At 31.4% G+C, this 15,046-nt stretch overlaps 1 protein-coding gene across 1 annotated transcript in view; it reads right to left on the reverse strand.

Annotated features, from left to right (window-relative positions):
- Positions 1-346: 346 nt before the first annotated feature.
- LOC129221649 (phagosome assembly factor 1-like) overlaps positions 347-15,046 on the reverse strand; it is a 62,513-nt gene continuing 47,813 nt past the window's right edge. Inside the window, 5 exon segments of the mRNA XM_054856176.1 lie at positions 347-610; positions 3,676-3,807; positions 7,498-7,695; positions 14,018-14,158; positions 14,962-15,038. Coding sequence (XP_054712151.1) covers positions 536-610; positions 3,676-3,807; positions 7,498-7,695; positions 14,018-14,158; positions 14,962-15,038 — 623 coding nt within the window. The 3' untranslated portion in view covers positions 347-535.

Below are 15,046 nucleotides of genomic sequence, written 5' to 3' on the forward strand. Positions count from 1 at the left end.
CATTTCTTTTTTTCACAAACACTTTTCGCTTTTGATTGCTTTCAATAAATACCTCTAAATATGAATAAAAATAACTAAAAGTTTATGACATTGAAGATTCCTTAGATATCTCTCAGCAGCAAGTTAAACAATATTTGTAGCTGATTCAAACAAAACGCATTTTTGCAATAATAAATACCAACTCTCATTCATAACCATTTTGAATAGGGAGAGGGGGATGAATTGCTTTAAAAGCACATAAATCATTCGCAATTTACACTTTGGTCTGATGCGACTTATAACAATTGATGTTCTGAATGAAAAAATAAAAACCGTACAACATGATACATACTTTCTCAAAGCATATTTTATATATTTCCCTCCTTTTTGAACAAAGAAGGTACATATACCCATTGACACGTAACAGTTTAAATATATCGATGTAGAAGACTTGTTCTGTGCTATGGCAGAAATCAAGCTGAAGGTCCAACACTGTCAACTTCAATGTTGCTCAGTTGTACTTGTTTATTTGTTAGCTTTACCTAATGACTTCATGTCAAACGTCTGGCTTTTTTGTCAATTTCTTTCGTTGATACAAAGTAACTGAGGCTAAATGATTGTTGGGCATAACCTACGATGAAAAGTAAAAGATTCTTGGAGATATCAGTTGGAAAAGAAACATACAAATATGGAATTTATTTTCAAACTAAGCAGGGTTTGCCAATCTATGTCCGTTGATATATATCACGAGATGTATCCGATATTTATTTTTAAAATATCATGATATTTTCGATAATTACTTTTCCAACTGTGCTGTTTTTGATATAAAAAGTATAATATTAATCATAGTAATATTCTTCATTTATAATTACAAATTACCAAAAAATTATGTACTATATTTTTATGATGAAAAAATACATCATAATATAACAAATTAATATAATATTCCTTTTTTACTTGTATTTTATATTCATAAAATTATTAGTAATGTAACACTTTTAATTCATATTAAAAGTGCCTAGTTAAATATTAAACATTGTTCAGAAAAAAAGAAAAAGTCTTATGACTGTGCACCGACTAATACATATTTTTTTATTTCTGAATCATAAATGTGTAAAAGTAACTAATAGAAGAAAAATGAGTAAAACAGCTAATGCTAAATTAACTCCATTAAAATTGATAAACTTGTAAAAGGAAATATTAATATAATGAATTAAAGTTAACTTTTTTAAGTCCACATAATATAATAATAATGGAATAAAATTAATTAGAGGATGCATTTACTATTATGAAAACTTAAGTTTGTGCTGATTAAAAATATCGGATATACAGTCGAACCTCCATATATCGAACTTGCATAAATCAAAATTTTCTATATATTGAAATCCAACTAATTTCTATGTTCAATACATAGAAAAATTGTTTCTATATATCGAAAAAATCTGTATATATCGATTTTTTTTTTGAGACATTCAGATTTTTTTTCCACTTTAGACTGTTTGTCTCGTAAAAACAGAAGGTTAGGGGAGAAAATAATGTTCACTAAAGGTTGCTACGAAACTCATAAAGAATCTGGGTTGAGGGGTATGTAGATAGGTCGTTGTTTCGTTCTGGAGTTCTTTAATTCCCTCAAGTTTATTTCAAATCTTAGTTGTAACCAGTAACATTGATGTATAATCAATTTCAAGTTATCCCTTTTGTCTGTTGATTATCATTCCTAGTCTTCTTAGCTGCAGTAAAAATCATTCAATTTAAGTCGATTTTCTCTCGATTACATTGTTAAAATTACATTGTTGAAAATCCCCTAAGGTTGCGGATCAAGTTGAATTGCCAAAAGAATGAAGATGTGTGAAGGCGCAAAAATGTAATTTCTGTTATTTTTTTAATTATTAATTTTCATTTAATCCGATGCTCGTATAAATTAGAAATTGGGTTTCATACATGAAAATTAACTTAAATTTTAATGTTTAAGGTTGTTTCTCTATATAGAGTTTTCTTCCGACAATTTGCTACTTGAATATATGGAAGTCCGACTGCATATCAAAATATCGGATATTTTCGAGTCCTGAAACTAAGTAAAAACTACAGCAATGTATTTTTCCAATGAATTTCTCCTTGGAAATATTTGTTTTGGACAAGAAATCTAGAGAAGGAGTAAGAATAAAAAGAAATGGGATTTTTTGATCTGTAGGAAGAGTAAACATGAAATAGCTAATGGGTAACAAGAAAAATTAGTACATCAACAACCTGACAAGCTTGGATCTTTCGTGATTAAGTACCAAGTAAGTCCAATATATTTCTTCACTTCAAGTGACCTTCAGTAGACCATAAATAATTTTGCGATCGGTGAGTGTTTTTTCCTTTTTTTTAAAAATCATTACTAGGTATTTTTATTATGATTTACTTGCAATAATATTCAATCATAATCATAAGTAATGACTTAAATATTAAGTAAATAAATCTCTGAGAAAATGAAAATATTTTGAGAAAGAAAATTTAATGCAGACAAGTAAAAATATCTATGGAGCGGTATAATTTTCCTCTGACTTATGCCAGTTCACTAGACCAACAGTTGTGAGCCCCATGACTTAGGCCATAACCACAGATCAAATATTAAACAAGAATATACACATTTGCAATAAACCACATGTTTCAATTATTTTTTAGGCAGAGACTTTTTACGGTTAGGTTTACTACATCCGGCTTAGGCCTCTGAAAATAACAAATCATATGGAAAATTATAAAAAATATATGATATTAATTTGTTTATTATGAATTTCAAAATTAAGAGCAATTTAAGGATCATAGCAAACCTCAATCCATTTATAGTGTTTTGTTTAGGTACTTAACATAGTCAAGGTACCCTATCTTATAGCGCATGCCATGTAAAAAATGGTGTGAGAATTATTACAAATCAATACAATCGGAACAATACATATTAATGAAACTTGAAATACTATAGTCAGGGCCAAAACCAGACTTATGTTTCGGGGAGGATTTTACCAAACACATCTCTTGTGAAATTTACATGATCAATAAAATTCCATTTCATTCGTATATTCTAATGATTTTTGTTACAATAGTTTATTTAAATGAGGAGGTGCTACTTCAATGACATTAGCAAATGTAAAAGATGACATATCTATTAAATTAAGGAATAACTTATGATGGATACACTACATTACCCCCTGCTAAATATTTGATGTCTTTTCCTAACTCTAAGAAATAGATGCTTGTACTCATGCATGCACATTTGAATGTATGTGGAAGTACTCATTACTATTACAAATTTGTTACATCACATCAATTTTTTGTTTTATTTTATTTTTCAAATATTTACATTACTCATTAAACCTCAAACTATGTATATTTGATTATAACTATTTCTGCATTTCAAGAAGAAACTAAAATTGCAACTGATGGTAACAGTAACCGACTTTAAATGTAATCATAAATTTTCTTTTACATTAATTGTGAAATACAATTATACGTTGCACAGATTATAGGGAGTTGAATGACAATGATATACAATAAGAGTTTTGGCATTTAAGATGACTTCTTGCACAAAAGGGCTTATATCCGAGATAAACAACTTTAGGGACTCTTCTAAATTTAATAGTAAAGTAGCTTCCATGGTAAGAAAAGAAGAAAACGTATTGATGGATTGACAGCTTGGTTGTAAAAAAAAATACTTACTTCAAATATAATATCTTGATAACCATAGCAACATGTGGACCCAAAAGGATTCGTAGCATTGTGCGTTGAAGCCCTGTTTAGAACCACAGGGCGTTCCAAAGGTTTCTTTAGGTGTTCTTCCATAGTATCCCACTACAAAAGATAGTATACATCTATAAATGATAGCTAAAATTTTAATAAATCAAAACTGATTAATTTTCCACTATGAAAGAAAGCATAAAATTCCTTTTTAGTTGAAAGTGAATTTAATTGCTTTATGAAATACTTTTAAAATATTGTGATAGTGAACAAAGTAAGTTTTCCCTATTCTTTCCTTTTCAGCTTTATGTTTTTGTTACCATACATAAAATGTAAGATTCTACGTCATTTATCCACCTGAAGTTTAAGTGACACACAAATATGCAAGCTCAATACCAAAAACTAAAGTAAATCTGAAAAACATTAGAGCCACACATACACAGAGAAGGGGTTTTTCTCTTCAAAAATAAATAAACCTGGGGGTTTTCTATAAAAGTCCTTTATTTTTATTTATTTATATTTTTATAATATATTTTTAAGCGCCATATATTTTCAAGTTTTTACAAAACAACGTTGTGCCTTTTTTTCTCTTCACCTCTTCAATGTTGTCAAATCCGTATCCTTTCATGCTTCTATTCATATGTGGAAAGAAAAAGTTGCATAGAGCCAGGTCAGATGAGTAAGGTTCACACCTCACAACAATGAACATATTTCAACTTGAGGTTCTTTTTTTATTGTCAGTCAGATTTGGAGGAACAAATTGGTAGCCCCCCTTTTCATGTCTAAATCTTTGATTAATATTCAATGAACCAAGATAACGCACCAATCTCTGACAGTTGTTCAATTGTTTGTTGATGGATTGGAGCACAAGCCTCGAATTTTATCAACATTTTTTTTGATTCAGGCAGTTGCTGGAGGTCCAGAAAGAGGTTTGTAACATATCACCATTTTAAAAAAAAAAAAGCAAACCACTCTAACACTTTAGTTTTTCCCAAAGTTTCGTCTTTGTAAGCTATTTTCAACATTGAAACAGTTTCAGCAACATTTTAGCGAGTAGAAAGTAGTGATGCAAGCAATAGTGATTTGGCCGAATATTGGGCCATGGTGTAGTAAAATTGTTTCTGTTTAAAAACAAAGCCCAGGTTGCATTTAGATCACAATTTTGTATGGTTCATCATACATTATTACAGTTTTAAAAAAATTATTTGGAGCATTTTTTTTTTCTCTTAATGATAACATTAGTTTAAACTTTAAAAAAATATTCACCAATACTCGGTTGAAAAATTATCAAAAAGATAACATATTTCTTTAGCAACAGTTCTTGAAGATCAGAGTTCTATATTTCAGCTTTAAAAAAATATAAAAAAATTCTACTGAAGGCATTATTTCGTAAAGCTTCTCAAATAAATGAGTACACTGCACACGAAATTCAGGGCCGTATACAAGGGGGAAAGGGGTTCAACCCCCCCCCCCCAAAAAAAAAAGTTCGGTTTGATATTAAAATGTTCGTTTACGTTTAAACAAATTTTAAAAATATTGTTCCAAAACTCAAATGTCTTTCATATATATATTAATTACGTAATACGCTTTCATAATAGATAACCCGACGACTTGAACATTAGCACAAATAGCACAAAGCTCCGCATGAAAGTTTTTAAACCCTCCCCGAAATTATTTTCTGATTACAGCCATAACAAATTAATCATTTTACCACATAAAACTTTATTTTGAACATAGCATCATTAAAACACATGAAATCTAAGAAGTAAAGTAATACACACAAATTTTTTCGAGTTAATCTAGGCACACACATTGGAGAAACCGACGTAAACAAGCTGCCCAAACTACAAGCGAAAAGACCTCCTAGCTGAAATATCTTAAGTCTCTGATAAGTCAAAAATCGGCCCTGATGACAGGGCTAATATTGATATTTGCTATTCACATGTGACTACAAAATTGAATACATTGTTGTTTGTTTTATTTTGTATTTCATCTTTCATAAAGTCAAGCTGCCCTTGAAATTATTCTACATCCCTAGAGAGGCATGCCTCCTTACAGTTTGAGAACTGCTGCTGTAGACTTAATTTTTCAATGTCTGAGACCATAACAGAGATGGAGGAAATAAACCCCCTCCTGAGACCATGATTGTGAGTGGTTTATTATACCCAGCTCTGTTATAGTTATTCCAGACAGATGATCTATATTAAGTGAAACTGCATTCTCTGGATGCCGTAAACGAGCTACTTGGTATTCATTTTTAAAACCTGCATGTTTTTAAAGATGTTAATTATGAATGACCATTCTGTAAATCAAGGTATTGAAATTAAATCATTTAAAATATTTTTTATTTCTATTTTGTCTGCTTTAAAAAAATTGGTTTTATCTTTAATGATAGAAGTTTTTTTTAACAGACTTAATTTACTTAATAACGACCACCTCTATACAGCGACCACCTTCATTAACGACCACTTTTCTGGGGCACCGATGTTTCAGCGCATAAATCTAATGTTAAAATACCTCTGAGAAAGACCATTGAAGCTTCTCACAATGACCGGCCAATCGTAAACCTCAGCATTAACAAATATAGGAGTATTTGTTAGAGAAACCCCAAAAAAGAGAGAAACAACAAAAGAAAAGCAACAGAACATTTAGTTCGCACGCAGATCAGCTTTCACTTGTTAACCAAAGTGGAAAGAAACCAGAATAAGAGATTAAAATCGATTCTCTTGTGGGCCTAAACATGTTCCTTGATTGTCCTCTCAAGGTGCAATAAAGGAACATGATTGTTGACATTCTGTTTTGAACCTCAAAAATGTAGCAAAAAGGAGGGTGCTATATTTTTTGGACCCTTGGAAAGCTAAAGTAGCAATGCACATCTTGAGGCAAATCAAGCGTGCGCCCCTGTCACTGAGGGAGGCTGATAAGAATAGAAGTTTTCTAAAAGCTTGTTTCTTTGAATTTCTTGGTTGCTTACAGGAGAGGGGGATTAGAAGGGAGCATATTAAGTGGCCAAAATTTCTTTTTAGCACATTTGAATAGCTCAAGAATTCGTTTCAGTGAAGTTGCATTCTGCATTTCATCACCATACATCGCAGTCAAAATGTCGAAAAAGTGAGTTATCTCATGCTCGAGAAAATAATATAAGTCATAAACTTACATGGGAAAGTTAATAAATACTTTTCAAACGGAAAAATCATGTAAGAAGTATATTTAATATATAAAAAAGAGAAAAGTTTTTTTATTTAAATGCATTTTTATCATAGTGTCCTTGATTTATAGACTACAGGAAGATGATAAATGAAAGTTACTGGTGCTATATTTGCATGTTCGAAAATGACCTCTAAGAGTGACCAATTTCCATTAACGACCACTTTTGTCAGGAACAGAGTGGTCGCTCCAGAGAAGCTTCATTATACTATAATATCACACATTTTTTCTGCATACATAACTTCTTAAGATTGCTTCATTTATTATGGTATAACTTTTACAATATTAAGATTATGAGGTTTTTTTTTTTCTTTTCACATATTTAGAATGAATAAAAAAATTAGAAAGGCTGAAATGCAGGCAGAAGTTTATAACTTCTCAAAACACAGAGCCATCAACTACAGAATATAGATATTCAAAAGATGCAATCCTTGACTGTAAAAACTTGACTCCATCAGAAAGAAATCCCCCCTCCCTTTTATTTTCAATTTTATTTTACTTATTTAGTGAGATTTCACTATATTTGCAGTACTGTTTGAAAAATTAAATTAGTGACTAAATTAGCTCTTGCATTCATATTAAAATTTAGGAACTAACCTTTGTAAAAGCGGTAATCATATATTTTTTCTCAGACACATCAATCAGTGTCATATCTTCAGATTCTGAAGGTCTCTTGATCTCTATGGGTAAATTGAAGTTACATCGAAAATAAATATTAAAATTGTAATGGCCCGGATAATTGGTGTGTAGAATGAACTTCTTTACTCTATGACTTTTGGCATCAAAAAGAATATCCTGAAATAAATTACAACAAAAACATTAAATCAAGTTATAAATTTTTCATTTATTTATTTATTTTTTGCTACAGAAAATGTCTCTCTCTTTTATACGTTACAAATTTTCATTTTGATTGAGTTATCCAACTTTTCTCCAATAACTTCTTACCCTTTATTGAGAGATTGATTCTTTTACAACACATGAAAAGTGGAGGGAGGGAGTGTTCCATGAACAATGCCAGGGATTCAGCCTGGATCATGTTCGAAAAAACAGTGGCCTTGATCACTTAGCCATATAGAACACTGCTCGGATCGATTTAATTTTTTTTTTTTTTTTTTTTTTGACAGTAACAAGCTTCTTTGTATAAACCCCTTTACATTTGCCAAAACCTGGATCAATGAGATCTACAGTGAACCTACTTTTCTGCTTTTTTTTTTCCTAGTGTAGGGGAAAATAGCAATAAAAAGGGGATCTGTTTGTTTGGATTTAGTAGCAGATTACAGTAGAAACTGAATAGCCTATAGCAAGGAGAAAGTGATCAACCATTTGCGTTGCCTTTGTAAACAGACTATTCGCTCATTTAACTCTTAAGTAGTTTAAAGGAGTAAAATAGTCGCCGCGGTTAAGATTAGTAGTTGGTGTAGTTTTCTTTATGAAACTAGTAGTATTTAAAAATATATATATATAATTTACCCCTCCCCCCCCCCATTTTTTTTCTTCCAGAAATAAATAAACTAAAAAACACCAACCTATTTCATTTTTTTTTTTTACATATAATCAGAGGTAAAGCAGGTCAACCTCCCTCCAGAACTTTTGGTGGTTTTAAGCCATATGAAAATCTTAGCATGTTAATATGTATGTTGTAGACATATTTAAGACTCAATATTTAGAAGCAAAAAAAAGCTAAATTTTTTTTCATGATTTCTACTTAAGTTTTACATAATGTTTTAACAAAAATTCTTTTTTAATCCTGGATTGAGGAATAAAAAAATAAATTGATAATAAAATATAAGCATTTATTCAGTAAAGTACCGCCCATCAGCCAGGGGTAAAGCAGAAATACGTGAAATACACCGCCAGCTCAGTCATTTCCAGCCACTTTTCTATGCCGGGATGATGAGTGCAAATAAGCACGAAACTGCAGTCCTTGGCTGGAAATGACTGAGCTGGCGGTGTATTTCATGTATAAGCATTTATATTTTTTAACTAGTGCAATTTCTATTTTTAGTATAATGCATTTTGCAACTACAATAAGCAAAAATATAGTAGCTTGATAACTTTTAGAAAAAATTTGTCAGCATTTTTCTCGGGCAGATCAGTGGTAATTTAGTTTTAAATCATGAAACACACTATGTTCATTTCATCACTATATAGTCAAGAGAAGGAAAACAACCACACCAAAGCTGTAAGAGTCAAACATACATTTTTTTTTCTTCAGTTGTGTGTGAATTAAGTCAGCTATTGCACTATATTTTGAACACCCTCATTTGCACACATGCATAAAGATGTAGGAAAATTCTCTTACTACTATTTAAAAAAATATATTGAAAAACAAGCATACTGCTTGAGATTTTTAGTGAAGAATTGCGACTTCTATGCAACTATGTAAGAATCAGTAATATAAATAAGTTTTATAATCGTCGCCTCAGAGCAACAGTTAGATATCTTACTGTTATTTCTGGGATTAGATGTCTATGTACTTGAATGTTCACATTCAGTAAATTTTTAATGTAAAATACTGCTTCAATAAATTTTATTCTGTGTTCGATATTTTCTCACCAAATAAAATTTTGCTTAAAGTGTAGTTTCAGACACTTCTGGACACGGAGGATTTGGACAGGACAGTAAAAACCATGGTTTTCACTCTAGTGTCTGAACCAAACTTGGATGGTATTATATTTTTAACAAATACTTCAGTGTATGATTTTGAAATACTTGTAGATATTTGTGTTGATATTTTAAAAAGATATGCCAGTTCAAAATAGCATATTCAATTTTTGGAACATTGGCATTTTAAGAGAGTCAAATTTCCAGGAAGTAAATCCCTTGACTCCTAGGCGGAAACTTCAAGTGTCCAAGTTTCATATTATTTGATTCCCTTATCTTTTTTTGTTTTCGATATTATCTCAAGTAGTATTCATAAATCCTCATACATGTAATAGCCAATGATCAAGTAACGTTACTGACGTCACCAACAATGAAACTCGCACCACGGCATAGTTTGATAATATGTTTTGGTAATGTTTAACATGCAGGGAAAGGCTTTATTGTGGCAAGGCTGAACTCGATCCGGTCACTTATCTGTTTTACTGGTAAGCATGGGCGGATTTATGGGGGGGCAGAGGGAGGCAATGCCCCCCCCCCAGTTTTGGGAGAACTTTATGTAGTAACAACACATCTTCCAAAAATTTAAAAAAAAATTTTTTTTCTTTTTTCAATAGTTCAGAAGGGCACTCGTGGATTTATAAGGGGGGGGGGAGCATAGGGAGCAATGCACCCCAGTTTCAGGAGGACTTTATATAATAACAACACATTTTCCAAAATCTTAAAACAAAAAAATCAAGACTTTTTCTTTTTTGAATAGTTTAATGAAAATTAAGAGAAAAGCGAATGTCCTTTTCTAATGGGAAACTCATACATGTAATAGCCAATGATCAAGTAACGTTACTGACGTCACCAACAATGAAACTCGCACCACGGCACAGTTTGATAATATGTTTTGGTAATGTTTAACATGCAGGGAAAGGCTTTATTGCGGCAAGGCTGAACTCGATCCGGTCACTTATCTGTTTTACTGGTAAGCATGGGCGGATTTATGGGGGGGCAGAGGGGGGCAATGCCCCCCCCCCAGTTTTGGGAGAACTTTATGTAGTAACAACACATCTTCCAAAAATTAAAAAAAAAAATTTTTTTCTTTTTTCAATAGTTCAGAAGGGCACTCGTGGATTTATAAGGGGGGGGAGCATAGGGAGCAATGCACCCCAGTTTCGGAAGGACTTTATATAATAACAACTAGAGACGTACCGAGTAGCACTTTGGCCGAGTAGCCGAGTACCGAGTACTCGGCCTTTTACTACTCGGCCGAGTTACCGAGTAACTCGGCCTTTCACTACTCGGCCGAGTTTCCCAGTACCAATTATGTTGAAAGAAGGACCACCGACATACACCGATGAATTTTGAACTTACTGAAATATTAGTATAGACCTCCTTGTCCATATAATAGTTTTTAAACTAAATTCCTGCTGAAATTTAACTACAAAATTTTGCAAAAATATTGTTTAAATTAAAAATGAATAAATAAAAGGTATGACTTATCAAGTTGGAATTAAAACAAATTATACAAATTTATTCATTATAGGTCTAGTTCGCTAAATAACAAAAAAACCAATGTGCATAACCGCTGTGTTACAAGGATCGTCTTTTCAGTGCATAACATGTGAACTAAAGACTGTAAAGGCATACGACAAAAAATTCGACTTTTGCTGGATGCCTTTAAATCAACGAGCTCACATTTTGTGCATTGAAAAAGAAATTCCTCGTAACGTCAAAACACGTGTCTGCAGTGATCCTGCACTGTGCTTCTAACGTTGTTTTATTTCCTTTTATTTTTAAAACTAAGGTATTTTTATATATCTTATAACTAATTTTAGTTTGTAGCAAAAATTCCATATTTGCACAATTTTCAACAAAAAAGTTTTATTAACTTTCGAGACATTCGAACCAAAATTTATTTCATTGAAGTATTTCAAACTTCATTATTCTCAAAATTTAAATTTGAATTGTAAATGGTTGCAGAAAATTATATATGCTTGAGCTTTTTGTAAATTTTAATGTATTCAATTTTTTGCAACTACTCGGTATTGGCCGAGTATCTGATCAAAATTTGGCCGAGTACCGAGTACTCGGCATATTGGCCGAGTAGGCCGAGTACCGAGTAGTTACAGAGTACTCGGTACGTCTCTATTAACAACACATTTTCCAAAATCTTAAAACAAAAAAATCATGACTTTTTCTTTTTTGAATAGTTTAATGAAAATTAAGAGAAAAGCGAATGTCCTTTTCTAATGGGAAAAAAGAAAAGGGGGGGGGAATGAACATTAAATAAAAATAGAACTGCTGTCACTGGGGTGCTGAAAATGTGTCTAAATTCACTATTTTGGACTGAAAACCTTTTGGGCAAGTATATGAATGAAAATATAGGCTAAACGAGCATTACATTAAGCTGCAACACTTAAAAAATTGGCGATAATTTTTAACAAATTAGAACCTAAAGCAAAGGGGAAAAACTCCCCCCCCCCCCATTCATGCTAACAGAACGATCTACTCGTTTTGATTTGTGTCCACATTTCAAGTATATTTGTGCATAATATTTATGTTCTTATTAGATTAATTGGCCTTTCGAGAAATTCTAAAAAACATAGTTTTTTTTCCCCTTCTCTCTGTCTCTCCTCCCCACCGCCTTTTTTAAAGAGAGATAGATAGAGAGAAAATAAATACTACTGCAAACTGGATAAAATACAGTTATCTGAGTGTTCTGATTAAATGAATCTTTTTACTTAGAGGGAGAGTACAATTTTACTTACTTTATAAATACTGTTTAAAAAGTAAGGTAAGTCATAATCTCAGTTTAAGTGAGTCAGTTCTTGTCATTTTGAAATCTAAATAATTGAGACATCAAAAATTTTGGAAAAAATTGCTGAAATTTTATAAAAGTCTATAAAAACCTAACAAAGATTGGTAAAATCGTAAAAAATCCTTAAACCGTAAAAACTGTCAAATTTTCGTAAAAATTACAAAAAATCAAGCAAAAATGTGCAGGTAAGAGTGAATTACAAATAGGGCCGAATTTGCCTATAAGATAAACAAGCTATTGCTTAGGGTCCCTGCTTTGAAGTGGGTCCCTAGCTCCCAAAAAAAATTCATGATTCGTTTCTTAAAAAATAAAAATGAAATTAGTTTTTTCAAGCAATTTCTAAGTGCTTTAAAACCTTGAATATTTGGAAATGTGTGGCTACAAAGCTTAAATTTTAAAATTTCTAACAAATGGTAGATGGGGAGGAATGCCAAAATATGTCAAATTCAGCTCCTTGCCACATCCTGTATTAAAAATGTAAAAATCATGATTCTCACGTTTGTAACATATTATTTGAAATAAATTTTTGTGACTCACATGTTTCATATCTTGCTATTTTTTCAATCCCGAATGCAGTATTTTGAAAATTCTTTTGTATTGATTGCTTTTATCTTACTTCTTCTGCATATTGTCTATCTGTTTAGCACGGGAAAAAATACACACTACTTCTATTTCTTTTCGTTTTGTGCCTCACTTGCAACTGAAGAAAAGTTGTCACGAGAAATCTATGGTTTGGTTTTCTTTTAAATTTAAAATAGCTATTTCTCACAAAGTTAGAACAGGACTATAAAAATTTACAATCAAGTACTAAAATATGAGAGACTGGAAAGTACAAATGAAGTGAGTTAAATAATTTTATTTATTCTCCTTGAAAATAATTAGATAAGTCTTTGAAAATCCGAAGCGAAGTGGGCTCCAATTACTTCTACTGCATATTGTTAATCTGTTTAGCCAGGGGAAAAAATGATACACTACCTCTATTCCTTTTCGTTTTCTACACTACTTGTTATAAAAAAGATTGTTGTAATGAGAAATCTATAGTTTATTTTTTCTTTCAAACTTAAAATGACTGTTCCTTACTAAGTTTGAACAATACTGTGCAACTGTATAATCTAGTTGTCAATTTCTATGTCTATCCAATTAACCTTTATAAAGCTTCAAAATGCAGAATTTTATATCCAGTTTACAAAATTTCCTTCGGGGGAGAAACCCCCCAGCCCCTAAAATTCTATTTCCCACATAAAAGGGAATCCTGTGTCACTCTCTTGATACCAGCTCCCTCTCTTCAAGTCAATTCAAAAAGGACAGCGTGAAAACACACATTAATGAAAATGACACACAAAAAAGTAAAGCATGGACTTATGCATCACAGGAAACAGACAAAAACATAGGAGTGGGGGGTAATAAAAGTTGCTAAAAAAAATCCTGCCCCCCCCCCCCAGGAACTCAGTCCTAAATCCGCCTATGCTGGTAAGATTGTGTCATTTTAGAAGAATGAAGAAATGAAAAAGTGGTCAACGATGAACGCTATCTACTGGAGTTTAATCCACTGGGTTAAAATTTCAACTATCAAAATATCACCTAACAGGCAATTGCATCGTTCAAATACGGAAGCAATTTTCACCCATCACATCTTGACAAGCAATTTTCTAGTATAAATAATAAATAACAAAACAGGAGCATTAGAATACTAAAAATCAAACTTACCAAGCCTAAAGTGAAGTAATTATAGAAATAGTCTGAGCAGCTCCACTTCCTATATCTGTGGGAATTTGGAGAATGTATTTTCATTTTATCTTCAGATTTATAAAAAACTTTACTAGGAGATCCCAAGGAACTTGTTACATCCTAAAAACAAAAATTTAGAAAAAAATTCTAGCGAAATCAGCAGTAGGAATGAACAGGTTTGTTTAATAAGCAACGAATTACTGCCCTAAAGCACAACTATATATTATACAAATTTGATGATAATACTAACGTTTGACCGTCACAATTACACTAATAAGAGATGCACCAAACACCATATTTTGGCAAATATGGGGTTGAAATTGAACCGAATATTCAGCTGAATACCAAATACTTGTCTAAAAATTTTAAACTGTGATATTTGATTTTTACACCAATATAAAATAGAAAATGTTGATCTATTCAGGGAAATGTAAATACATTTCCAGTTAATTTTGTAAATTTATCTACATTTAGTACTATCATTATTATTGTTCATATATTTTTTAAGAAGACACTTTACTCTATTGAGAAGAAAACTGCTGAAGCTTTTAGAAATGACAAATGTAATTTCAAATTGTTATGTATTATTTTCATTACGCATTTATTTCATTTTTAGGAGCATTTATGCTCCTAAAATGACAAATGTAATTTCAAATTGTATGTATTATTTTCATTTATTAAATTTCTGGACTCGAATCATGGCATGTTGAATTTTTTAAGCTAATATGAAAGCTAATACAGCTAAAAATTTAACATTGAAAAATAAAATGAAATTTCAAAAAAGAAAAAATACTTGGTTATTTCAGCTATACTATTTTATCTTGCAGAATACTTGACAAGCTTTCAATCAAATAATAATTCACCTAATGGTTTGATTAACGAAACAAATCTGAATGTCTAACGTAAAAGGAATGCAAGATTACCTGAGCGGAATCTCCAAATTTGACTGTTTTCGTCATAATTTGTTTCCTAAATTCTAAAAGTTTATTTGAACCTAAATCTGCAAAA

This window comes from Uloborus diversus, chromosome 4 (genome assembly GCF_026930045.1).
Source record: "Uloborus diversus isolate 005 chromosome 4, Udiv.v.3.1, whole genome shotgun sequence".
NCBI classification, from domain to species: domain Eukaryota; kingdom Metazoa; phylum Arthropoda; class Arachnida; order Araneae; family Uloboridae; genus Uloborus; species Uloborus diversus.